The sequence below is a fragment of the Acomys russatus genome, chromosome 15 (assembly GCF_903995435.1).
Source record: "Acomys russatus chromosome 15, mAcoRus1.1, whole genome shotgun sequence".
Taxonomy (NCBI): Eukaryota; Metazoa; Chordata; class Mammalia; order Rodentia; family Muridae; genus Acomys; species Acomys russatus.
In genome coordinates this window covers 35,206,817-35,232,913 of record NC_067151.1, presented here as the reverse complement: position 1 = coordinate 35,232,913, position 26,097 = coordinate 35,206,817, and the positions used below count along the sequence as shown (strand labels likewise).

At 40.8% G+C, this 26,097-nt stretch overlaps 2 protein-coding genes across 3 annotated transcripts in view; both read right to left on the bottom strand.

Moving 5' to 3' along the window:
• Positions 1-3,622: 3,622 nt before the first annotated feature.
• Selenot (selenoprotein T) lies at positions 3,623-18,318 on the bottom strand. Its single transcript, XM_051157198.1, has 6 exons — positions 18,086-18,318; positions 9,458-9,568; positions 8,909-9,035; positions 6,679-6,766; positions 4,572-4,725; positions 3,623-4,179 (listed from the first exon to the last, which is right to left on the bottom strand). The coding sequence occupies exons 1-5, from the start codon at positions 18,220-18,222 to the stop codon at positions 4,601-4,603; spliced, it is 588 nt and encodes a 195-aa protein (XP_051013155.1). The 5' UTR covers positions 18,223-18,318; the 3' UTR covers positions 3,623-4,179; positions 4,572-4,600.
• A 5,393-nt stretch (positions 18,319-23,711) lies between these two features.
• Eif2a (eukaryotic translation initiation factor 2A) overlaps positions 23,712-26,097 on the bottom strand; it is a 32,061-nt gene continuing 29,675 nt past the window's right edge. For both annotated transcript variants that reach the window (XM_051157195.1, XM_051157194.1), the window contains 3 exons: positions 25,814-25,930; positions 24,660-24,725; positions 23,712-23,969 (listed from right to left, as the gene is read on the bottom strand). In XM_051157195.1, the coding sequence (XP_051013152.1) occupies positions 23,904-23,969; positions 24,660-24,725; positions 25,814-25,930 (249 nt within the window). In that variant the 3' untranslated portion in view covers positions 23,712-23,903. The remainder of the gene's footprint in view (positions 23,970-24,659; positions 24,726-25,813; positions 25,931-26,097) is intronic.

Here is a 26,097-nt window from a genome sequence, read left to right as displayed (position 1 = left end):
TAACTACATGAATAAAAGCAAATGTGTTCATTTTCCTGTACTCAGCATCATGAGAATTTGAAGATTTTTAATATAAAAATCAAGTTCACTATTTCCTAAGAAAACCTAGCAATTCAAATCAGTTAAATTATATTATAATCAATGACCACTTCCTTTTCATTGGGTCCAAAGGAGACTCCAATTCCCCAAACTCCCAAAGACAGTCCAAAGAGCCAGGAAGGGGTTCAACCTGGACTGCAGAATTTCTGGCAGTAAGATAAAAGCAACTCGCGAAGCCAGTTCCCCTCTACCAAAAGGAGTCACTTCCCTTACCTTTGGCAGAAAGAATACATGGCTACCCTGGTACCTACCCATAAGTACATGAAAGCTCATGCTGGCATCACAAGTACTGGCTACACATTTCAAAATCCACGCTACCTTGCCCTCCTAATCTCTTCCTTTACCCTGAACTTATAACCCTGCTTTCCCCCATGCCCCCTCACCTTTCTGCTCCTCTTACTTTTTCTTTGTTCTCCATCACCTGCTATTCTCTTCTCATGGCCCTGGCCATGTTCATCTACTTTTCTCCTGCTCTGAACTCCTCCAGATGCCTCTGGCTGTTCTGTAGTAAGTAGCTTCCCCTTAACTATACCAAGGAGCAATCATGTTTATATAATTTAAAATGTATCCATCTCAAGAGATTTGTATTTTTTTTATCCAGAAAGCTTTCAAATAGCCCACAGGAAAGGATAGGCAGCAGTCACAGAATATTAATTGGGATAACATTTTCTAAGAAACAACCCCCTTTTGCGTTATTCTGTTCACTAAATTACCATTTTACCAAATGACTTATTTATAAGTGTTTTTCTGAAAAAACAAGTAATTTTTCCAGGTCCCCCTCCCACCCCCCTTGGGCTGAACCATGAGCCTGAAGTACAGGGCTGCTCAGTGTAGCTCAAACTGATTATCAACATTAACTTGAACCTTACTAAGAAATGCAAATTACTAGGCTCCATTTCAGAGAAGAGAATCTGAGTCTCCAGAGACTGTCCTAGAAATGCTTAGGCAGAAACGGAAAGGGCAGTGTGGGGAAGCACACTGCAGCCACCATGATGCTTTTCACATTACTCACTCTTAACAGAGGCAAAGCAGAAATCCACCCCACTAGCTCTGGTATAGAGTGCAAGGCTTCCAGTCTTCACACTACATCTGAAATGACTTTTTTTTTCTCTGAGATAGAGTTTTAAAACTGGGCCTAGTATTCTGAAGGAGATGGGGGAGGGGGGTGTCTCTCTCATTTCTGGTAAAGTTAAGTATTGCGTTAATTAAAAACAAAATGATCTTTACTTACTTCTAAGATTACTTAATTCACTTGCTGGCCAAGACAGGAATTGGGGTATTTTCTCTTTAGATTCGGGGATGCTACTACATAAATTTCTCAGAAAAACTGAAGATGGACAATGTATGCTATTCCTTTATAGTGCAGCCCAGAACACATCATTGGATGTTCAGCACTGTACCTGCAAATTAGAAGGCTTAAGAAAACAATTTTAAGGTCTAACAGTTTTAAGATTTAGTGTCAATCAGAGGTTGGGGGAGGGGGCAGGTAAAAACATTGACTGGCTTAAGAAGCCTTTGCAAAGTAAAGGTTACTGGATACCAACTTTTGAAATGCAGAATTCCCCGAACACATTTACTATATAAAATACATTAGTACAGAAATAACCATACAAAGCAGGGTCTCTTTCACATTGGCTTATTTATTTTCACAATGCCACAAAGAAGTCCCAAATCTTTACAATTCTTTACCTGCTTCTCATTTTTTAAAAAAGAAAAGCCCTAGAATATCAAATCATGTTTAAAAAAAGTTTAACTGAATTATTTTAAGTTATGACAATGATAGAATGTGCCAGTCAATCAAAATTCCAAACTAATAAACCTTTCAAGTTATGAATCAACCATCACTGGATCTCATCACATTTCCCAGCTCTTAGGCTGGTGCCATAACCAATGCCACTCACATTCTGAAACGTGTGTTTCTGTACCTTTCCACACTGAGGGTTAAAGCCATGTTTTACCAAGTTTTAAATTAATGCAAAACCTTCCACAACGGCAACTGTGTTGAAAACTCCAATATAATTAGCCAGCCTGTTGACAAGTCCACGATCTTCTGATTAATAGAGCAGACATTCTGTAACTATACAATTTATAAACAACTAATAAATTTTGAATTGTTAGTAATATAATAGTTATAAATAGTTTACTTTCTCCTCTTCCTTATATATTTTTATATTCATGCATCTCATTTATTTGTCTAGAAGACTATTTAAATTCTGGATTTAAATATGACTAAGCATAAAATAAAATGGAGATGAGTGTGGATAAAACAGCTGAATGTTACTAGATGTCTAAGTCAGTAAGCTATTAACTAGGAGACAAATTATTCAACCTAAGGCAAACATGGAGAAAGTTGGATTTGACATTAGGTTCTTCATAGTTTGACCTGCCGAGTACACATGAACATCCACGTCACAAGTTCTGAATGTCTATGTGCCATAAAGCTAGCTGTGTCACAAATGGAATGTCCATTACTTGTAGAAAGCCCCCCCGATGTTACACATTGCGGGATGTGGAGTCTGAAGTGGTAGGCAACCATATTAGCAAGGTTTTAATATCTAGTCAATATATACATATATACGGAGCCTTCAGTTTAAATGACAATGTCTATCCCCAGAAGAGCCTGAGCTAGCAGTGCTGCAACCCTAATCAAAAGGGTGATAGTGCATCGTTTTCTTCAATAATCACTTCAGTAATCTTCCTGCTGTCCTGAAGATCACAGTAGCATCCACTTTAGGCTGTCACACTAAGATGCATTGTCTGAATGCATTTCATGTACATCCTGCAGTCAAGCTGCTCCTAACATCTAAGAGTTAGGAGCCACCCACTGCAGTTCCTTCCCTTGAGCTCTCAACTTTCGCTCATAAATCCAGGGTTACATTTGGCTCTTCCTCTTAATCCCTGTCTGTTACCACAGCTTAGGTACTGCTACTCAAAATTATAGTTCTATTTCTGCTAAATCATTCTTATTGTCTTTATCAACTCTGTTTCCTTTTAGAACTCTGGAACAGTATGAAAACATTAAAATATTTTAAATGTTGTCTTTCTAATACAATAAAATTCCGATATACGATGTTAAGACAATTTAATTGCTAGTCAAATGATCTCCGTTTACATAATAAATACTTTGTAAAGAGGTTTCACTGAATTTTTCTTTAGTGAGGTGTGTTTCAACTGTTCTAAAAACAGTAAATTAGCTCATTACTTGTATGTAAATCTAAAATATGTTATGAAATTACCTGTAAGTCAAAAAAAATTAGGCAGATGGTTATTAAAAATAATGTTAGCATATACACCAAGCAGTGAATTTTCCCATTTAACTTACATCTGCTCAGGTTTTTTTTATTAGTTTAGTGTAAAGGCCCATTAATCAATTCATTAGACTGGTCAAGGCAAGACATCTGAACTACACAATAGGATTTTAAAAGCAGTTGGTTTTGTTGTTCCTGATAATCTCAATCTCTCAATCTCTCTCTTTCTCACACACACACACACACACACACACACCCCACATACTCTACACACAAACACACACCACACACTTGGTAGAGTACTCTGGATACTGGATTCCCTCCCCTAATCCTGTATAATTCACTGTTTACAATCTGCAATGTTTTGAAAACTATGTATTAAACATGGCCAAATTAGAGCTATCTGTAAACTCTTTAAAAATTATTTGGGAACTTCAGGTGTTTACCCAAGAAAACTGATGTTAAACTATTTTTTAAAAATGAAAATTCATATAAAAACACAACAGGCTTAACACACATCTTGAAAAAATTTTAAATTGTAACTCAACTCTGTACTTTCTCAAACACGACCAGGAAAAGAGTTACAAGTAATAATGCTATGTCAAGAAGACGAAACTATCAACAGTGGGCTCGGGGACACTGCACAGTATCACTGCACTCCATGTGTGTGCAGAATTCAGCATGTGCCAGCATGGAAAACTGTCTTGCACTGAGGTTTTCCAAGAGGTACAACGAGCCTGCCAAGAACATCCGGTCTGTACTAACAGCTTGCTGTCTTCAGTACAGGCCTTCATAGTGTCAGTCACGCTGCTCTTGCAAAATCCCTTAGTGTCTGAAACAAATGGGGAAAAAAAACCATTTTATTTCAGTAGTTAAAACTCTTGGGAAGCTAACCCACTGATCAGAAAGGAACAGAGATTGGTACCACTAAGCAAAAGCTAGCCAAGCCTCTTCACATTTATACATCTGCTCATAAATTTTCTATTTTAAACATGTTAACAATGGTGCACATACTTAGGAACTATTATTTGAAAGTAAGGAGAAGCTATGTGATAAAGCACATCAGTGCTGGCTACAAGGAGTTCAGAGTCTGAAAGATACAGCCAGCCATCTGTTTGACTTTAAGTTGGAAATCTAAATGATGATATATGCAACATATACTAGCGTTTGTGCTAAGAATTAATGGCAACATATAAACAGCCTCTGTATTTTTAAACTACTTACAAAAGAGTTTTCAGTGCTGATAGGCAGGGCTATGACCGATGGTGTGGGATTGAATCCATATGCACATTGAGTTTCATTTCATTGTCAAGAATTTGAACAAGCTGCTGCATGGATGGAAGATGACCAGATTCCAGCTTAGACCATACCGGCACGTCTGCAAAAATAAACAGCCAGAACCCCAACCCCAAAACATGAAATCATTAAAGACAATTCCACAATAGACATCACACCCACAAATATTTATTGAGTTTCATACACAATTAGGGATACAACCATGTGCTGCTTCTCCCTCTTTAGAGGTTTTTGCTGCAGCAAAGAAACAAGGGCATTACAAAATCACCACAAAAGTATACAGGGATTAAAACCAGAGTGCTACAGTGCGACAAGGAGCACAAAGACTAGCCTCTCTTCTTGACTGGTCAGGAAAGGACATCAGTTAGACTAGATCTGTAAAGAAAAAGAGAAGCCACTAAGCTAGAATAAAGGCTTGTGGAAGTGGAAGGAGTGCAGGCCTGCACAAGACATGCAAGGGATTATATACAAGAGAGACAGAGGATGCATACATACTTAAACTGGGGTCAAAAAACTGCAAAAAGCCAAGAAGTAAACATTTTGCCTAGAGAAGAGTGTCTCTTGCATTCAACTCACACAGCAATCCCAAGGCAGCAATGCAAATACATTGGGCATAGTTGTATTGAATAAAACTATCAGACAGGCAACAGGATATGAAACACAGGACTACGGTCAGCTAACCCCAAATCAGATTTTGCAAGACTTTGCTCACACTGAATACATTGACATTTATCTTGAAAAAGAACTTGCTTAAGGAGTTTTAAACACTCAAGTGAAACAAGGAAATCTTCATTAAGCAAGTAACTGTAGCCAGGACGGGCACGTGCCCGCAGGCCCAGCATTTGAGGGAGTGGGAAGAGGATAGGGAGTTTTAGGTCAGTGGGGGCTATGACACAGAGATCCTCGAGACACCACAAACAACAAAAACACTTTAACTTTGGGATAAAGCAGATATAGGAAAGTTTTTCTCTAAGAAGCCAGACAGCAAATAGCTAAGGCTTTACAGACCAAAAGGCAAAAACAAGGATGTCATTAAGATACATTTGTATAAATAGAGAACAAATTTCTTTGAAATGCTCCTTGATGAAGCTCCAATGTTTTGTTATAAACACAGATATCTAAATTTCATGTATTATTTTCATCATTTAATCCCAGCACACAGAAGGCAGAGGCAGGTAGATCTCTATGAGTTTAAGTCCAGACTCGCCTACAAAGCAAATCCCAAGACAGCCAGGGCTGTCACACAGAGACACCGTCTTAAATTATCATTAAAGGTGTATTTGCCAGCCTACTGTTCGGAGAACCATGAGGTCATGTAACACGGACTAGGATGCCAGCAGTGAAGATTAGCAGAAGTAGATTTATAAGCAATGTAGGAGATAGAATTTAGGGTATCTGGTAATCCCTTAACCATAGAGTGGAGAACAATCCTAGGTTTCTGGGAAATTAGGCAGACAAATGATGAAACAAATAAATGAACAAAGAATCCCAGAAGAAAATCAAAGCAGCACACAGGAATCAAAGAAGGCAGCTAAGAGCTTATTTTGAAGTAAGTTGTTTAAGATTCCCAAGTAAAGCCAGGCATGGTGGTGCACACCTTTAATCCTAGCACTTGGGAGGCAGAGGCAGGTGGATTGCTGGGAATTCAAGGCCAGCCTGGTCTACATAGCAAGTCCAGGACAGCCCCGTAACAGAGAGAAACCCTGTCTTGAAAAACTACAAAGATTCCCAAGTAAAGCACTCAAAACAGGTCTAGAGCACCCTAAGGCTATGCACTCAAGAATCGTCCTACAGGTTTTATTTTACAGCCTTGGAGTTGAAAATATTAGCCAGACAGTTAACACATGGGAGCCAACTCGTCCAGGAATCCTAAAACCTCAAGTAGCAATAACGAGTCTTCTCTTGAGGTTTCAACTTCTATCATATAAACTCTTTTATATGAACATCAAAGAACTTTCTCACGAAAATTACAAAGCCCAACGTTTGTTATTAAGCGTGGAAAAGTCATCACAAACGCACACTGCTCATAACCTACCATTTAACGTTATCTCAAATGCACCTGTTGACATACACTGGTTCTCAATCATGTTGCTCAAGAAGAAAACCATCATACATGCGTAAACCTAGAAGTCAGACAGCACAGAGCATGAGACATGTTCATTTGCTTGGATATACAGTTTCAATCTTAATTTGACAGTATTTTCTTTTAATATACTTTAAAAATGTCTGTATAAAATGGTATCTCACAGGTTCAGATATCATCTACACATCAAAAGTTCACAGTTCTTTACCAGTGAAAGAACATACACACATTATATACAGAATTTCTAAAACATCCAGTAACCGAAGAGAAATTTTTAAAAATGCCAACTTAAGAATGGTTTGCTTTACCAATCTGATAATGCAAAATGTCTGCAGTCTCAAGAGAATAGTGATGCAATCACTGGCAACTTTATGTCTATTACATACAAACTATTTAAGGGCTTTTTAAAAACTCATTTTAAAACCATCTATAGGCTCAGAGTGCCCCAGCAATAGAAGCACATGCATTCACCCTTCGAAGGCAAATCTACCTTCTTCAAAAGGAGAACAGAAAGAAGCACTTCATCTTAATTTAGTAAAAGGTTGAATATGGTAAAGATGTAAATTCATAACACATTGTTTCAGAAAGTAAATGTCCATAAGAGAAAGGGCTTGCCTGCCTATTCTATTTAAGCCAGGTGGTATTTGATGTCACACCTTTTTACAGGAACACAGAAGGCATTGTCATAAAAGCTCTATCCTTAACTCTTTTGGCTCTTCCATGGCCAACCAAGAATGGCAACTATTCCTATAGAAGCCAATGCAATAGACAGAGTGTGCTATATACACTCAAGTAAGCACAGCACAGAATACAGTAAGCACTGAACTGCAAACCCACATGTGCTTAACAATGAGGTACAGACACATTTCTCCTAGAGACACCTAAAGATGTCTATGTCAACAATGCCTGTTCGAGAAGAACCATATAGGAATCTGTTAAAGACACTTTGCTTCATCAGGGAAGTATCTAAAACACTTGCATTCAGGAGAGAAATAATATTAGACCCATTTCCAATGATGGTAAATGACTGGGGGAAAACAGATTTTAAAGGAAAAGACAAAGAAGACTAAGTGGCAGCAGGTGACAGGCTGCAGCCATGTAGGCAATAAGCCTGCCCACCTGGCTGAGTAACTAAGACAAGCCTAAGGGTACAAAGGCAGAACTCCTTTTCCTTCTTCCTCTACCCTGAGCATGTTTGCCTTACCACGTTGGCCTCCCTTTCTCTAAAGCTTCCCCCTCTTCTGTATTGCTGCTCGCTAACCACGGGTCTGACTCCCACACCAGCTTAAATGACATGGCCTTCTCCTTCTCCCCTCCAAGCAGCTGCTGAGGTTTTATAGCTTGTTTCTCTTTTGAATGCTAACAAAACTGTCCCCCACCCCCCGAAAAATGAGATAGATAGATAGACAGACAGACAGACAGACAGTGGTCTAAAACGTGGGCCTCAAAATTCTACAGATGAAAAAATAGCGCTTAATTTCCAACTGTATTCACATTGAATCTTTGCAGTGATTCTTTCATTGGTTGCACTTTCTTAAATAAACCTCCATGAACCGAAAAGTCAAAGGATAAATACTAAGAAAAGAGTTTTGATAAGAACAAATTAACGGAAACTCATACCCACTACTACTACTACTACTACTACTTGGCATAAAAAGCTGACATTACATATAAAAGCTCTGCTAGATATGATTTGATCTAAGTTATAATCAAAATCAGGTAATAAGTTATTGTGAGCCTAGGTTTTACTAGAGAGACAGCCCCTATCCTAGTAAACCAAAAGGGTATCACAATTGCCCTGAAAGGTATTCAGCATCTCTATGCTGAAGCAAAGGACAGTACAAGGCTTTCCCAGAGACACAAACGGTGCAAGTTGAAACAGAACACATGGACAGGTCCATCACTAATAGTGATGACACAATCACAACAACCATACACACACTCACTCACTCTTCCTAGGACATACACACTCCATTGTATCTCTCTCTTACACACACACACACAAACTCTCTCTCTCTCTCTCTCTCTCTCTCTCTCTCTCTCTCTCTCTCTCTCTCTCTCTCTCTCTCTCTCTCTCTCTCTCTCTCTCTCTCTCTCTCTCTCTCTCTCTCTCTCACACACACACACACACACACACACAGTCGCTACAACCTAAAAGCTCGCAGTCACCAAAGCCACATACCTTATTTTCTTGGCCCCACTGCCAGATGCTAGGAGCTTGCATGCCGAAAAAAGCAAAAGGATCCTTGCCAACAATTATTAAGCCTATTAATACTAGTTTGAAGATTGACAGGAAAGATGCTATGTGCCTATCAAAAGAAAAGAAACAAGTTAATCAAAAACACAATTTCTTGTCTATTTTGAAATTTAATTGTTAATGTTTATGAGAAGACATTTTCTGGATATAAAAGCTAAGTTATTAATTACCTTAAATTTACTATCAGTGATTTTTCTAGGAAATTTGGGAGGGATAGGGCGTGGTTCAATTATGAAAATGGATGCTCAGAAGGTGCAACAGCCTTTGTTCAATCTTAGCCTAACTCCCAAACATAAATTACATAAGAAAACAGATCTTAAAAAAAGAAAAAACATCACCCCAGTGTCATCTATGAAGTAGTATTCTGTGTATTATTATAAACAAGAAATTACAAGAACCCAACAAAGGTGACTGAACGCATTTACAAAACTTGTAGGTTCTAAGTGTGTATTCAAATCACTGAAATTCACTCACCTATAAATTGGTTGAGGGAGATAATTCTCTCCTTCAATGCGGATGTCTGGATACCGCTGGCTAATAACCCGCATGTACTCCTCAAACACCCGCCTGTACCCTCAGGATACGCTGGGGAAAAAAAAAGTTTCCATCAACTGTTCTGGATGTATCTAGACTTAAAGTCAAATAAAGTCTAAAAGTTATTATCAGATTAAGACATTTTCTCAGAGTCCATCACAATTCATGACTAAACCCAGACAACAGATACAGGGATATATTTTACAGATATATACAGATACAGATCTGTATACAGATACAGATATATATTTTATAAATTTCATATAATTATGTCCCTAGCAGATAAACCAGCCAGTTATAACACTATATTTCATAGCTATGGGTTAGACAAGAACAAACACCAATTTATGTATGTCTGCATAGTGAATTCTCACATCAATTGATCCTTTGTAAAGAGTACAGAAAATATTGATTGAAATGCAAGTGGCAGAAGCCCTTTGGAACTGCTTACACAGCACCCTGGACGTGTGCTCAAGACTCCTGAAAGTGACTCGGACCCAAATACGCAGCAGGGCCTGTGAGAGACCAAACAGGAAATCCGAAAACCTGAGAAGGCTTCCCTTACACTTTTTCTGATTCACACCTGTATTTCTCCAATAAAATGTATTTTTCTCTTCTCAGTCCTATTGAAAGATTTTGACTGTATTTCCTCCAAAGACTCTGGTATCAAATGTTACTTAATAGAGAATAACTTTGTAAAACACCCAGATTCAGTTCTAGACACACTCCAGGCTGCCCTCTGCTAGGCAAGCACTCTGCACCATGGCGGGGATGGCCAGGGGCTGCATCTCCTATAAGTAGGAGGTAGCCTCTGCAGTGGACTGTGAAAAATGGAATCAAGGGAGTAGAAGAAAAGGGTAGGGAGAAGTCACATTATTTTTTCCTAAATGTAAAGGCCTGAGATTCTGTCCTCTGTCCTCTCTTCCTCCCTTCTCCCCCTTCCTTCCTGTTTTTCCTCCCCTGAGTCACACTTCTTAGCCTGGCCAAGTTTTAACCTTTAGTTTGGAGGCCATAAGGACTTGTAACAGGTCTGAGTTTAGTTTAAGTAGATGTTTGGTTATAGTTAGCAGGCATGGCAGAAGAAGGCAGAGGAAAGAGAAGTGAAATGGTTGGTACCTGGTTAGGCAACTAAGCTGGTAGAGTTGAGATAGCACAGTCTAAAGACTTTTCTAGAATTCCTGTTTCCAATTCCACTGTGTTCATGAATTCTCCCCAAATATACTGTCACTCAAGACCAGAAGCACCTCTTACTGTTTTTTGGAGCTCCCAGAGCCTAGTGCACACTAAGGTAACAGTTCATGAGTGTTGACATAGTTTGATTTACTCAAGGACCATGATTTTGACAATCAGTTTTAATATGTTTTGCAGACACAAGTATTTAGTCTACATAAATAAACATAAAACGTTATAGAAACTTTTCAAGTTTGCTTATTCTCCAATGAAATCTTTCCTAATACTAAATTCTACAGTCATTTCCCAAAACACTATTATAGCCAACACATACTCCATTTCTTGTCATAGCTTATGTTTTCAAGAAATCTTTGATTTGCTTAACTCAGTTCCCTAAATCATTAACACGCGTGCGCACGCGCATATGCGCACCCCCCCCCCCAAAAAAAACCAAAAAATCTTTTCATACAAATTCATGCTGGTCCACACCCTGAGCCAACTATTTATTAAGTGCTCTGGTTATTCCATTTGGTTCAGGATAAGCCTTCCAACAGGCTAATCTGCCAGCTGGGAGGTAAGCCCGATTTGTTGCCTGTCCACTACTTTCTGCCATCTCCATCTCCCACATATAGCTCATCCCACGACCCTGATGTCATCACACGCTTGCTCGTTCGTTAGCAGTCTCCCCTTTATACTCATTATTATAACAGCTCCTGTGAACTCACTGTTTTGATATGTATGGCTTTGTGAATTGGATTACTTCCAAAGAGTAAAGTACAGGACCTGAACAGGGTCAATACCAACCTGGGCAAGCTGACTCAGCAGGGAAAGGTAGTTGCGGCCAAGTCTGTGCCTGTGTTAAAGCAAACATGTATGCTTTAAGCTAAAGCAACACTGAGGTAAATGCAGAATGTAACAAATGAAATTTTAACTACAGGCAAGACAAGAAACTGGGCAAAGGCTGTACTGTCTGTCTGCTCTTTGAAAGGTCCTGAGTTCAATTCCCAACAACCACATGGTGGCTCACTATCATCTATAATGAGATCTGGTACCCTCTTCTGGTGTGCATCTGCAGGTGTACATGCAAGCAGAACACTGTATACATAATAAATAAATAAATAAATAAATAAATAAATCTTTAAAAAATAAAACAAAGGGCTGGGGAGACAACTCAGAAATTAAGAGCACTGTCTGCTTTTCCAAAGGTCCTGAGTTCAATTCCCGGCAGCCACATGGTGGCTCACAACCATCTTTAGTGTGATATAATGCCCTCTTCTGGTATGCAGGTGTACATTTAAGCAGAGCACTGTATACATAATAATAAATAAATCTTTTAAAAAAGAAAAGAAAGAATGCAAAATACAGCCTCCGCTTTTCAATTCTTATTTCTCTTTTGAAATCCCATGAAAACCGATCAAAGAAGCAGGCTCTAATATGAGGCAAGCCTGTGGAGTTTTGCCGCCCCTGCTTTAGACTTGAGCAGTCCCAGAAAGGTCCCAGAAAGGTGAGTTGGCTTGTTCATCATCTAAGGCTTTAACAGGATAGAACCAGATTGGAAACCAAACTGTGTGAGCCCATTAACAAAGGAATGCCAATTTCTTCAAAGGACAGTAATGTAAAGGTAACTTTTATTCTCCTGGCTCAATTGTTGTCTAGGAGGCTAACTGCCTCCTTCTGCTAACCTAGGCCTAGTCCTGGAAGCTTCTAGCCTAGGCCGAGAATGTTTTCAGCCTGAGACTTACTGCTTAATAAGCTCATCCTTGCTTGTTCTTCCTAAACTCTGGGCTGGCTGGTTCAACTCAGCTATTCTGACTCAAACTCCTCTCCCAGCTGACTTATTCAATCTGGCTTTTCTCTCGACCTATGAATTGCTCTGCTTAGCCTCAAACTAACTCAGCAATCTGTGCTAGTCTTCTGGCTTCTTCTCATTTTCTGGTTCGTTCTGTCTTCACCTGAGTTCTCTCTCTGCAACCCATCTATTACTGTGCTGGTAAAAACTGCCTGTTCTGTCTCTACTGCCTCTTAAGTAGCTTCCCTTTCCTCTCTCTTCACGTCAGAGTGGGGCATATCCCATTCTGTCAAATCTCTGATTCATCACCTTTTCTGCCACTCAATTAGACATCACTTTCAAACATGGGTGCTTCCTTCTACAAAGTAACTTTACCTTCATTGTTTGGGATTAAAGGTGTGTACCACCATGCCTGGACCTAAGCTTTTCTATACCTGAAACCTGGTCTATACCAGGCTGGCCTTGAACTCAGATCTGTTTGCATTTGTCTCCTCGATTAAAGGTGTGTTTGTATTACAGCCAGATCACACAGATCTAGAAGACTTTTGGATGTGATTTCTTGCCAGAACAGCCATGTTCTAAATTAACATTCCTCTACACAATAAAGCCAAAGATTTCTAGATAGAGAGACTGGTGGACATAAAAAAAAATGTTATGAGCCAGTAAGATGACTCAACAAGTAAAAAGTGTTTGCCATGAAAGCCTGATGACCTGTGCTTAATCATTTACAACCCATGGTGAAGATAACCAACTCTCTAAGATTGTTCTCTGGACCTCCATACATGGATCATAGCCCCATGCATAAAATGAAGTAAAAAATGTTTTAATGCAGCAGTGCTATGGGAAGGCTGCTAAATATGTGTCAATGGATGGAGTCAGGAAATAGGCTCTGAAACTATCAACAGTGTAAGTCCATTAACTTCTGACAAAGCATTCACTCTGCTCTAATGAGAATACCTGCACTACCCAACTCTCCCTGTATTTTGAAGATAAGCTTGTAAAAGTGACACAGGGTATGTAGAAAAATGAGTATCACCGTTACTAGAGACATATCAGCAGTGCTTTAAATGATTACATTTCTTACAGTTGAGTGGACAGTGGGGTATGACTTTCACACGAACTCTGGTGCCCCATATTTGACCACGTCTCCTGGATGGGGAGACCTGGTGGCACTCAGAGGAAGGATAGCAGGCTACCAAGAAGAGACTTGATACCCTATGAGCATATACAGGGGGAGGAAAGTAAGGGGAAAATGGGAGGGAGGGAAGAACGGGAGGTTACAAGGGATGGGATAACCATTGAGATGTAACAAGAATAAATTAATAAAAAAATTTTTAAAAAAAGATTACATTTCTTAGTCTCCTGAAGGCATTTACAATATAATTTGAGAGAGACAAATACAGAGCAAACTCTGGGGAACAATTATAAGGTAACACATAAGCCAAGTCCACAATGCAGTGCATAAATCAAACACGTGTAAATGTGAAAATGTAGCTGCAATTTTACTGTTATATATAACTTTCTAGCACTCTTTTCTCAGGTTATAAAATCATCTCTATCCCCTACTCTTTATTAGCAAAACTGGCAGTAACAGACATGGATACGTGCACTAGATTAACTGAATGTTGAGTGAACTGAGAAGTAAAGTCACAACAGGAAGGTAACTCCACCCAGACCATACAACCACCTTGCAAATGAACTAGTCAAAATCAAAGACCACCCAAGGAAGAGCCTGCCTGTGAGTGACACAGATGCTAAGTTTAACAAAAGGAGTTCTCTGGCCTCTGAAAGCAAACACTGTCATACCAGGACACAGAACAAACCACCAGGTTTTGTTTTCATTCTTACAACAAGCACTACAGGAGTCTTTACCCCCTGCTTCTCATTTTTTTCCACCTGCCAAAACTACCTAGAACATTAAACTACTATGCTAGGAAAGCACTGTGGTTCAGAACAGCCCTGTCTTTTTCTCTGTGGAGACAGGGTCTCACTAAGTTCCCTGGGCTGTCTTCACTTGCCTTCACATTGGGATAGTAGGTGTGTGTCATCACACCTGGCCTGAAAAGGTTTAAGAAAGCTTTAGTTCATAGCTTCTATCAAATTCTTATTCAAATTGTGAAACCACAGAAATTCACCAAACACTAACAATGACTGTGACTAAGTGCAAGATTTCTCGGTGGCAGGTGCTTGGCTAGATCTAATGCAAAAAGGCTCACTATTTGCATAGACCCTACACTCACTTCCTGTGTGACTGAAGTAATCTGTAGATTACTTTTAACACTCAACACAATGAAACAGTTGTGTATTCGTTCTCCAGTGCAACACACATACCACATCACCACCAACACACACACGGCTAAGTCCATAGATGCGGCCAACTACAATTCACCACCTTGAGCTGCTAAATTACCAGCCTCTTAAAGATCCCTCAAACCTCTTTGTATTTCCATTACTGGTTTTTGTTCCAAGTTTCATCACCTTTCAGTTGGACAACTCTAAAAAGCCCCCTCTCTTCTCAGTATTTCCTTCCATTCTCCTCCTCTCCACAATAACACTAGCTTTTCTGATGCTGGAACCTCAAGGGTCTATGCTACCCACTCTTTAGAGTCAATATTAGTCTTGGCCTTGTCACGTAAAGTGTACTTTCTTCAATAAGGCCACTGCCTACAAAGCCCTACAGAAACAAATCTCACTATCAGATCTCTGCTCAAGGGCAAAGGAGATGGCTCAATTTTGAAAGTGCTTGCCAAGCAGGCAAAAGGACCTGAGTTCAATCCCTAGCACTAACAAAAACAAAAAAGCCAAGTTTGTGTGCCAGGTCCCAAGTATGAGACCTTGTCTCAAAAACAAGATGGGCCTCCTAAGGTCCTGAAAAGAAATGACAAGCCTCCTGCCCCTTTCCCCTCCCTCTCCCTGTCCCCTTCCTTTCCCCCTCAGGTCCAAGTACATTTCTTTAAGGAAATCTTCCTGATCCCAGACTGGGACTCTCCTACCATCAAAGCTTTCCCTTAAAGCACTTAGTAGAATTACAATTTTATGTGCTAGTTTGTTCTTGCCTATGAAAACAACAAAACACACTTAGAAAGAGTAAGTGCATAAATATTTAAGTTGTGTAAATATCAAGTGTCCATTAGCCAATATGTTCCACAAGGCATATTGTCAGTCAGAAGAAAGAAGGCGAGGCAGGGCTGAGCACAGGTCTGACTAGAGGATGGCCTTTTCAGCATTCAGTGTAAACACCCAGATACTCAGTATGAAATCCATGACACCAAAAGGACCCAATTCTACTGCTCAGTCAACTAACATAATAAACCAAGGGTTAAAAAGCCGGGCGGTGGTGGTACACACCTTTAATCTCAGCACTTGGGAGGCAGAGGCAGGAGGCTCTCAGTGAGTTCGAGGCCAGCCTGGTCTACAGAGAGAGAGTTCTAGGACAGCCAGAGCTGTTAGACAGAGAAATCTTGTCTTGAAAAAAACAAAAAACAAAACAAAACAACAACAAAAAAGAGTTCATGTACAGAGAACAAAATTTGGGGGGCGGGGGGAGAGTTTCCTGGGTGACCATGTTTCAGGCACTGTGAAATCTTTAGCTACTGACACAGCAGATTCTGAATGAACAGTTGGAAAGGCACAAGAAGGCAGAGCTTGGCCACAGCTTCATCTCTTTCAAATCCCATGCCATTATGTATTGTGTTGCAACTGCTCGTAGGTGGGTAAGCTGAGCTATGACTATTTAAGAAAAAGCACTTACAATAAATACAAACCACAAAAATCAACTGTAATGAACTTTTTTAGTACTGTTGCTAAAAAAAAAAAAGAAAAAAGAAAAAAAAAAAAAAAAAGAAAAAAAAAAAAAAAAAAAAAAAAAAAAAAGAAAGAAAGAAAGAAAGAAAGAAAGAAAAAATGAGCTTTAGAGCACTGAAAGTTTGTTTTTTTTTTTTTCAGGTGTTTATGTTCAATTATATTGTTTCTTCTCCCTTCCCAAACTTGCAAGTAGGTGTTTAAGATTGTCAAAAGCAGAAGCCTAATGCTCCCTTTACTATGAGTAGATTAACCTCTAGGGAATAGCAAAAATCTAAATTAACAACTTGATAGGGTATTATAATATAGCTATTCCTGGGGTATATATTGTAAAACAACAGTGGGCTTAGGATAACTGCAAAACACACTTATTTAACATTGTAAACAAGTCTGTGCCTAATGTACAAAGAAATACGGTACTAAGCATTGAAAGCAATTGTGAGGTTTTAAACGAGTTTGTTCTTTTGGAAACCTTAAGGAAAATGCACACAGTAAAACTGTAACAAGAGTCCAAATAAATACTGTGTGAGAGAGATCTGAAAACTGGACCTGAGTTCAATCCCTAACATGGTGGAAGGAGAGAACCAACTCCTGAAAGCTGTCCTGTGATTTCTCCACGGGCACTGGCAAGTGGGAAAAATACATGCGTGTGCGAGTGTGTGTGTGTGCATATATATAAACATACATATATACTGAAGAATTCCAATGCAAGCAAAACTGCTTAGAAAAAGCAGATAGGACAGTAGATATTGAAATAGTACATGTGTTGAAAACTCCAGCGTTTTAAAACCTAGTTAAATCCCAACAATCATACTTAATCATTAACTATCTTTGTCAGCTGGTTAAGTAGCTGCTACTTTCTTTAAAAAAAAAAAAAAAAAAAAAAAAGGACGAGGGGCTGTGGGTGTAGGTCAGTAGAAATCAGCGACTGTGCTGTCATAAATGCCAGGCTTATATAGTAAAGGTAGCAGTTGAGTTTTGTTTGTAATCAGAAAGTTACTAAAATTAAGGCCTTGCCGTTTTACTTTCTGATTCTCTGGTTTAAACACATTTTTTTAGAAATAATTTTTGTTTTCTCTTCAGTGATTAAGCAAAATAATTAAGTAAAAATCTAAACTTAAGATTAAATGGCACGCGTTTTGAAAAGTAGGCTTTAGATGAATTCTGGACAATAACAACACTGCAAAGCATCCAGATTCTAAAAAGAATTACTGTTCTGGCATCCCAGAGAAAACACCATCGTTTGAGGCTTCACTGTCTCCAGCCTTTTGACGTTTTTTTTTTGTTTTTTAAACCAAAGCTTTTCAAATCTTCCCCAAGCCCTGCCTCCTCAGTAAAATGGATCCCTGTCCTGGTTCTAAATGCTCAGCTAGTCCTCAACAACAAAGTCAATTACCAAGCGGCGCCGAAAGCTGACCGGTTCCCTTCCTTTTCCTATGAATGCACAAGACCCTTAAAAGTGGAGAGACGCCCAGGAGGCGTGCGGGAGCCGCGGAGAGCCAGGCGAGCCGCGGTTTCTAGGAGCGGCTGGCTCCACCTCGCGTCCTCACCGCGCTGCCGCACGGCCCGGCCCGGCCACCCGCGTCGGCGGCCGCAGTAGCCCCGGTCAGGAACAGCAGAGAGAGCCGAGGGCCGGGGGGAGGGGGACAGCGCCCGGAAGGCGGCGGCGGCCAGCCGAAGCGCCCAGACTCGGGACCGCCTATGCGGAAGGGCGCCGCGCTCCCGAGCAGCAAAGCTAGGCCGCGAAGCCGGGGCCTCGGGTAGCTCGCAGCCCGGGCCGGGCGGCCGGGGTCGACGCACGTACTCACCAAATCTGGAACTTGAGCAGCGGCCCCGTGGCGTACTGCATCTTTAACCTCTTGCTGGGCACGCCGCCCAGGTTGGCCGAGGCCTCGCTGCGGACCACCGCCGACGCCGCCACCAGGAAGAGCAGCAGAAACCTCATCTTAACCGAGACAGCCGCTCCGGCCGCCTTCAGACCGAGACTGCAGCCAGCCCAATACCTAGCCACGAACTGCTCCCCACTGCGCAGGCGCGCTCCGCCAAGGTCGACGAGGGAAGCCGGAATGCGCCTGCGCAGCCGGGGTCTGCGCCCATTCCGGGAAGGAGAGCTGACCTGTTTCGCCAGCTTGTTCCACCACCATCTTGGATGTGTGCAAAGACCGCGAAGGGTACAAGGGAGAGAGGGAGAGATTTTGCTGGTGGGATGTTAAAGGGGCCCGTAATTGTTGCTCTTGGCAGGCATGAGTTCGACATCTCTCTTTTTGTTTTAAAGACCTTGTCATATAGTCCAGACTGGCTTCTAGGTAGCCAACCATAGCCTTGACTACCTGAACTATCACAAATACATTCTCAGCTGTTTAAAAATGAGGATGTGGTTGGGAACACAGAAGTATCCTCAATTATCTCCTAAGAAAGTCCTTTTCTCCTAATGTTTCTTCAACTTAAATGATTTGGGTTTGGATGGATTGGTCTTTTTCAAACGGATTTTTACTATCGGGTACAAGTAGTCCTGGATCTCTCTATGTAGCCCAGGCTGTCCCCAAACTTGAGACTGTCCTGCTTCTGCTCCCCAAGGGATGGGATTACAGTGTCCAGCTTTTTTTTTTTCCCCTGAGACAATCTCTCTATGTAGCTCTGGCAGTCCTGGAACTTACTGTCTGGACCAGGCTGGCCTCAAACTCACAGAGATCCACCTGTCTTTTCCTCCTGAATGCCTCATAATTAAAGGCATATTTCACTATGGCTGGCTTTTTAAATTTCATATTTATTTATGGTGTGTGTGTAGTTATGTGCTCTGGGCAAGTGTGGAGGTCAGAAAACAACCTATGAAGACAGTTTCTCTCCTGCTACCATATGACTTCTGAAAATTGCACACAGGTTGTCAGGTTTGACAGCAAGTGCCTTTACCCCCTGCGCCATCTCACCAGCACAGACAAGGAGAGCTTAGGACTGAGTGAGCACTCAGCTTTTTGTGTAGATGCTTAGGACCCAAACTCAGATCACTTTATCATCAAAGCGTCTTCTTGACCCGTTTTCTTATTTTGGCACTGATGTTTAAATATTAGGGTTCATTTGCTTGATTGCTAGTTTGTTTCTGTTTAAGACAGGGTCTCAATATGTAGTCCTGGCTATCCTCGAACTCTCTATGTAGACCAAGGTAGCCTCAAACAGAGATCTGCCTGTCTCTGCATCCTGAGTGGTAGGATTAAATGCCTGGGCCACCACTCCCAGCTAATATTTTGTTTTGTTTTTTGTTTTTACAGCAGTTTTAGAATCATATGATATCAAACACAAGAACACATCATATGTACTTCCTATCTCCCATTGCAGACTTTCTATGAAACATCTCTTGGGACTTATGAGTACTATTCTTGTTGTTGTTGTTTGCTTTTTTGAAACAGGGTTTCTCTGTGTAGCTGTGGCTGTCCTGGACTCCATTTGTAGACCAGGCTGGCCTTGAACTCACAGAGAGCCTCTTGCCTCTGCCTCCCTGAGTGCTGGGATTACAGATGTGCACCACCACACCCAGCTCAAATACTACTTTTCTTTAGCAGGGGGTAAAAAAAAAAGTGTTCAATTAAGGCTTCTTAAAGTGTGTGTGTGTGTGTGTGTGTATGCTGTCTACTGTCCCTTGTCAGAATCCTAATCCCATAAAGAGATCCCTGCCTTCATGATTTCATTGAGCACTAATCCCCTCCCAAACTTTCCACTTCCAAATGCTGTCCTATTAGAGACTGAGTTTCAGCAACGGATATTGCGGGAATTCATTCAACCCAAAACACATCCAACAGAAAGGTCTTACACCAATTTGAATTTACACGCTTGTATGAGCAAATGAGTGATGAGTGATGTTGCTTCCAATGTACCGCCTTCTTGGTCCACTCACAAATATCGGTGGAACCAGCCATTATTTGTATCTAACATCTCACTATATTTACTGAAATAAACTGGAAAATGAAAAAAAAAAAAAAAGCTTAGTGAAAACTCAGTATTGAAAGAAGGAATTATGCATATCCAAAGCAGAAAACATACGACATTAGATGCACCACAGGGTCGCTGATGTGTTCCAGTGTAAATGAAGAACAGAAAAAAATGACATAGAATTCTGTAACTACATTAAAAATAGGTTAGATTCCTGTAAGAAATTAAGCCCAAAACAAAGTAAGTTGAAAGTGTATTTATAACCATTTATAAACCAACACACTTACAAGGTTTAAAAAAAGAAACCCTTCAAAATTAAACCATTGTAAGTCAAGGGCTATCTCTCTGTACGGTGAATAGTAGACCTATAAAACACCCAGTTCCAGCAGACTCTGCCTGGAACCCAACAGGCTGCTCCTGCCGGTGCAGCGGGTAAACTAACTGCAGATCTTCACCCCGTTCTCCATTCTTCAAGTCCAAGTCCCCAGCTCCATAGCAGACCTTCTGTTGTGGGCTCTCTTCACTCAATGCCCCCATTCCTGGGGGACTAACTCAGCAGGTGCTGATGGGACATCTTGATCTCCTCACTCAAGTGATGGCCTTCCACCACCCCCAGCACGTCTCCATTCCTAACTCTGAGCTTCCTGTTAGAGGTTGGTCTGGTTGCTGCCCAAATGAGCAGACTCACCTACCCCAAATTGTTTGCACCTTGCCTAAGCTTATTCTTGTTTGACCAATAAAAAGCCCTCACACCTGTGCAGGGCAAATGGGCTAGGCATGGCTAAGGGTTGGGGGCTTTTGGGAAAGATACCAGGAGAGAAGAACAGGAGGAAGCTGGCATGATGGGTTAAGCGGAGAAGAAGCATATGGCCAGTGTGGATGAAGATTTGGCCCAGATAATAATAATTAACAAGTATTTGGGATTAGGGAAGGGAGAGAGATAGCTTAATAGAAATTATTAGAAGCAGATGGCATGAGATTAGGGCAGGTTATAGGATACCTGCCACAATATGGGAGGTAGTTGAGGGGATTATTATCTGTACTACCCAAGGTTAACTAAGGCTATTTTAAAATATAACAGGTATAAAGTGGAGTCTGTGTGACAAATGTTACTGCACAACCCGAGGTGACGACCCCTGCCCAGGCAGAGCCTCCTGGAATGGGTGTGATGGTCCTGCCAGGAGGAACTGATTGCAGCCCCCCTTTTTTTTCGTACTCGTTTGTGTTGGAATATTCTGTCTTTGTTTTTTCTCCTAACCTACTTTCATATCAGAACTTTTCAAACATACTGTGTTGCTAGGGAACGCCCTAACTTGGGACTGCAGCCAAGGGCCATTCAGGCGAGTTTACCACCAAGTTCAGCTCCACTTGTTAAAACAAACATGGCTAAGAATTACTCTCCAGTTAACAGTTTATATTATGACTTACAAATAAAGTATTTAAGAAAGCCCCAGGTAGTGACTCTCAGACAAAAAGTAGAACTAAGAAAAAACTGTCTTGGCACACAGATATTTGACATAATGAGAGAACCCTGACCTCTGATAAAGAGGGCACATGCTTATTGATACCAAGCTAATGACTTAACAATGGTGACTCAAGATCGATGATAACGTTGTTACTTTGCATCCTGTATTTTGCACCTTGTATGCCTGAATTGCTGCTTCGATGACTTCCTTGAATGAAAAAAAAATGTAACCACAAAAACACTCCCCTTTTCAAAATCTGTATAAAAATCTAGCTTGCTTACCTGCAAAATACACTCAGACTTAGACTTTCCCCAGGGTTGGTCTGTTTGTCACTCCCGTTTGTCCACGGACACTTCGAGAACTCTCGTTCCCAAGGACCCCCTCCCCTCAGAGCTCAGGAACCCTGGGGAAGTCACGGAGGTAAGAGTGTAGGAGGAGCGGTAAGGGGAATGGAGGACATCAAGAAAGCCCTCTACATCTCTATGAGCAGCGCACCTGTGAACTCAGAAGCAGCATGCACAGGGCCTGCCTGGGTCTGCCACGGTCCTTTCCATGTACGTGATGGCTTCCTATTTAGTGTTGTTAGGAGATTCCTGAGTGGGTCTGTGATGCTTGTGCCTTTTCCTAGGATGGCCTGTTGGTTTATCTTGTCCAACTTCAATGTGATAATTTTTTATTTATCTTACATTTTTAAAAAACCAACAAACGAATGAAAACCTAGGCACTGGAGTAAAGATTAACACCAGACCTACCATTTATACCTGCTAGGAGTGGGAAAAATCCGTTTTTACCAATGGACAGGCCTCATGCTCATGTTCAGTAGCTGACTAACACATAACAGACCAGGCTCTCTCTCTCTCTCTCTCTCTCTCTCTCTCTCTCTCTCTCTCTCTCTCTCTCTCTCTCTCTCTCTCTCTCTCTCTCTGTGTGTGTGTGTGTGCGCGTGCGCGCGCCGAACAAGTACCCAACAGGTATCTTAATTTTCTGAACTTCCGCGTTTCTTCATTTATAAAATAGACATTATAGTAACATCTTGTAGCCAGAGTTTTGGCTACTCTATTGAATTCTTTTTTCTACTTCCCCACATACCCCTGTCCCTTCCAACCCACCAACACTAAGTAGGAGAGAAAGAAGGTTAGAGGGGAAAGGGGGCTCAGTTTCATTAGACTACTTCCTGCTGATTAGCGGTGTTGAGTTTCTTGGGGCAAATTTGATCTCCAACAAGCAACCAGCAACAGCGACAGGTGAGGCAGCAGCCACCACCGGCCCTCTCAGGGCTCTAGAATTTATACCCTCCCAAGAGTCTCCAGAATTCCAAAGGTAAATTATCTTCAGCTGTTAAAAAATCACACCCCCTGCTAAAGCACAAGGCAAACCACAGTCAGCTGCTGTGGACAATCCAAAGCAGCCCCTTATTCCACACACCCAGGATTAAAACAAAAACACATTGCCATACATTTCTATGTTTTAATGTATTGCTTTTTTGGTGATTTTTGTTGTTGTCCTGTTTTGTTTTTTTGGAAACAGGATTTCTCTCTGTAGCCTTGGCTGTCCTGGACTTGCCTCAGACTCACAGTGATCCACCTGCCTCTGCCTCCCTGAGTGCTGAGATTAAAGGAGTGTACCACTATGCCTGGCCATTTCTATGTTTTTAAAGAAACCAAAAATTCTCACTAAAACATCTACTTCATAGTTTTATAAGAATAATACATCTTGTACATTTATAGTAAAGAACTCCCTTTGTTTTTGTTTTTTGAGGCAGGGTTTCTCTGGGTAGCCCTGCCTGTCCTGGACTACTTTATAGACCAGGCTGGCCTTAAACTTACAGAGATCCAACTGCCTCTGCCTTCTGAGTGCTGGGATTAAAGGTGTGTACCACTCTGCCCAGCTATATAGAACTTCTTAACTGACAACTTGAAGGCAAAAACAAATTTAAAATGTCTTTATTTGTTTATATAGGAAATACTGTTATCTATTTAAAAACAAATGTCAATTCATTAAGGTTATCTGGGAAAAAAATCATCTCTCTTTATTGCATACTAACATGATATAGGATGCAGATGTAAAAGTCAATTTAATAGACATCATTAAATAATCACACAAATGCAACCTGGGATAAATGGTTAAAAATACAGACTGATGTCAAAGGTGAGCATGTGGGGATTCCATGAACACCATGGGATTAACAGGCTTGCTTATACTGTTTCCTCACAATAAATTTGCTTTCTGTGAATCTTCAAATTCCCAATTCCAAATCTTCAAGTTCTTGGAGAAGGGCTGTCTCTTTCTGAATTTTCTCCAACTAGAAACATTTCAGACAATAAAGTTATTGGACAAAAAATAATTATTGAATCTGTAACAAAAGCAGTATAAAGGATAAAATTTAGAGGTGGAATGACTATTCTTACACTTTGTCAGACCCACTGGGAAGCAGATTAGAAAGCAACTCTACTGTTTCTGCTCTGAATCATGGGGCAATGCACAGAGCTGTCTGTCGCTTCCAGTGCACCATTTCCTGCATCACCTCGGGCTTAAAAGCATTGAGAAGAAGAGGAGGGAAAAGGCAAGCAGGACAGTGCAGCACACAGGAGGAAACTCTTATCAACCCCCATAATCTACGGCCAATCTTCCCCATCATAGAGAAAGCATGAAGAGCATTTCATAGAGTTTTTTAAAGTATTAAAAAGAATTTGGCAAACAGTTTCCTAGACAAGTTTTTCAGTTCTGTGCTGTTTTTTGCTGACTGAACAATTGCTTATACTCAACAAGAGAGGGTGTTAGTCACTGAGCCCAAATGGATTTTTGGATTTTTTTTTTTTTTTTTTTTTTTTGTCTTTCAAGACAGGGTTTTTCTGTGTGTAGCCTTGCTTGTCCTGGACTCACTTTGTAGAGCAGGCTGATCTCGAACACACAAGATCCACCTGCCTCTGCCTCCTGAGTGCTGGGATTAAAGTTGTGCACCACCACTACCCAACCCCAAGTGGATTTTTACCTGATTTTTTTCTAGCTGTTTCCCAGCAGCTGCCTGCTCTTTCAGCTGCTCTATTGCTTTCAGTTTCTGTGAAATCAAATAAGAGGAAGGAGAAGGAAGAAAAAGTTACTTTCTCATGCAAACTATGTATTAACAACAACCATACTACAATTCTTTCAAAAATGATTTGTTAAAATATTAGGATAAAGATCTTTTTAAAAATTAAATAGAAATATAAAATTACATGTTAAAAATATGGGATTGTGGGGCTGGAGAGACAGCTCAGAGGTTAAGAGCACTGGCTGTTCTTCCAGAGGTCCTAAGTTCAATTCCTAGCAACCACATGGTTGGTGGCTCATAACCATCTATAATGAGATCTGACAAGACCTCTTTTGGCATACATGTGTACGTGCAGACAGAACTTGCTATACATAGTAAATACATAAATCTAAAAAAAAAAATAGTTTAAAAAAATATGGGATTGGGCAAAACAAGTTTTGCAAGTTTTCTGTTTGTTTAATTATTCTCTGTGTGGGCATGTGTGTAGGCACCTAGGCTGTGGTACACATGTGGAGAGCAAGGGAACACTGAGTTTTGGGATGAGACTTGGGTTGTCAGGTTTGCATAGTAAGGTTTTCACTGATGTCTGAGTATATGGGTGTGGACACCAGTACAAGACAGATTTCAGCATCTATTTCAACATTCCACTGTGACAGGACAACATCTCTGGATTTAAGAGAAGCCCCATCCTCTGGGCTGCCCCATACTCCATAAGCTCCATTTTTTGTGTGTTTGTTTTAAAAACTGGAATAAAGTATTATTTTTTACTTAAAATAATTCGATGAATATTTGAATTGGAAATATTTCAAATACTCCAGTGAAACGCGGAGGTTAAGTGTTCAGGGCTGGGGGTAGCTACTCCCGCAGCAGTGACAGCCAAACTGCCTTCCCCACACAGACGCCTATTATTCCTCATTGCTTCAAATTCACAACATAAGCTGTTTCAGTCACTAAAGTATCTGTGATGGAGCTGAATTACATTTTATAGAACAAAAGCAACAATGAGAATTGCTACCAACTTTTAAATCCCTGTTTTAAGTACCTGAACTCCACTGTTAATTATGGAATTCTCATGTAAAAGCCTCTGAAGCCTGTTTTCCACTCAAGGGTCTCACCTTCTTTAGATTCTTAATTTTTTTGTCTACTTCAGGATCACCAGAAGCAGACTGGGCAACAGTGTTCCGTGGTGCACTCTGTGGGGCAGGAGTAGGAGCTAACTCACTTCTTGCTTCCTAAAGGAAAAACAAATTTGAACATTTATTTACTCTCTGTGTATATGAGACAGCTCAGTAGGTAAAGGAGCTTGTTGCCAAGCCTGACAACCAAAATTCAATTCCTAGGGCTCACACGGGAGAGAGCTGACTCCTGCAAGGGCACATGCGTGGAGGTCAGAGGACAA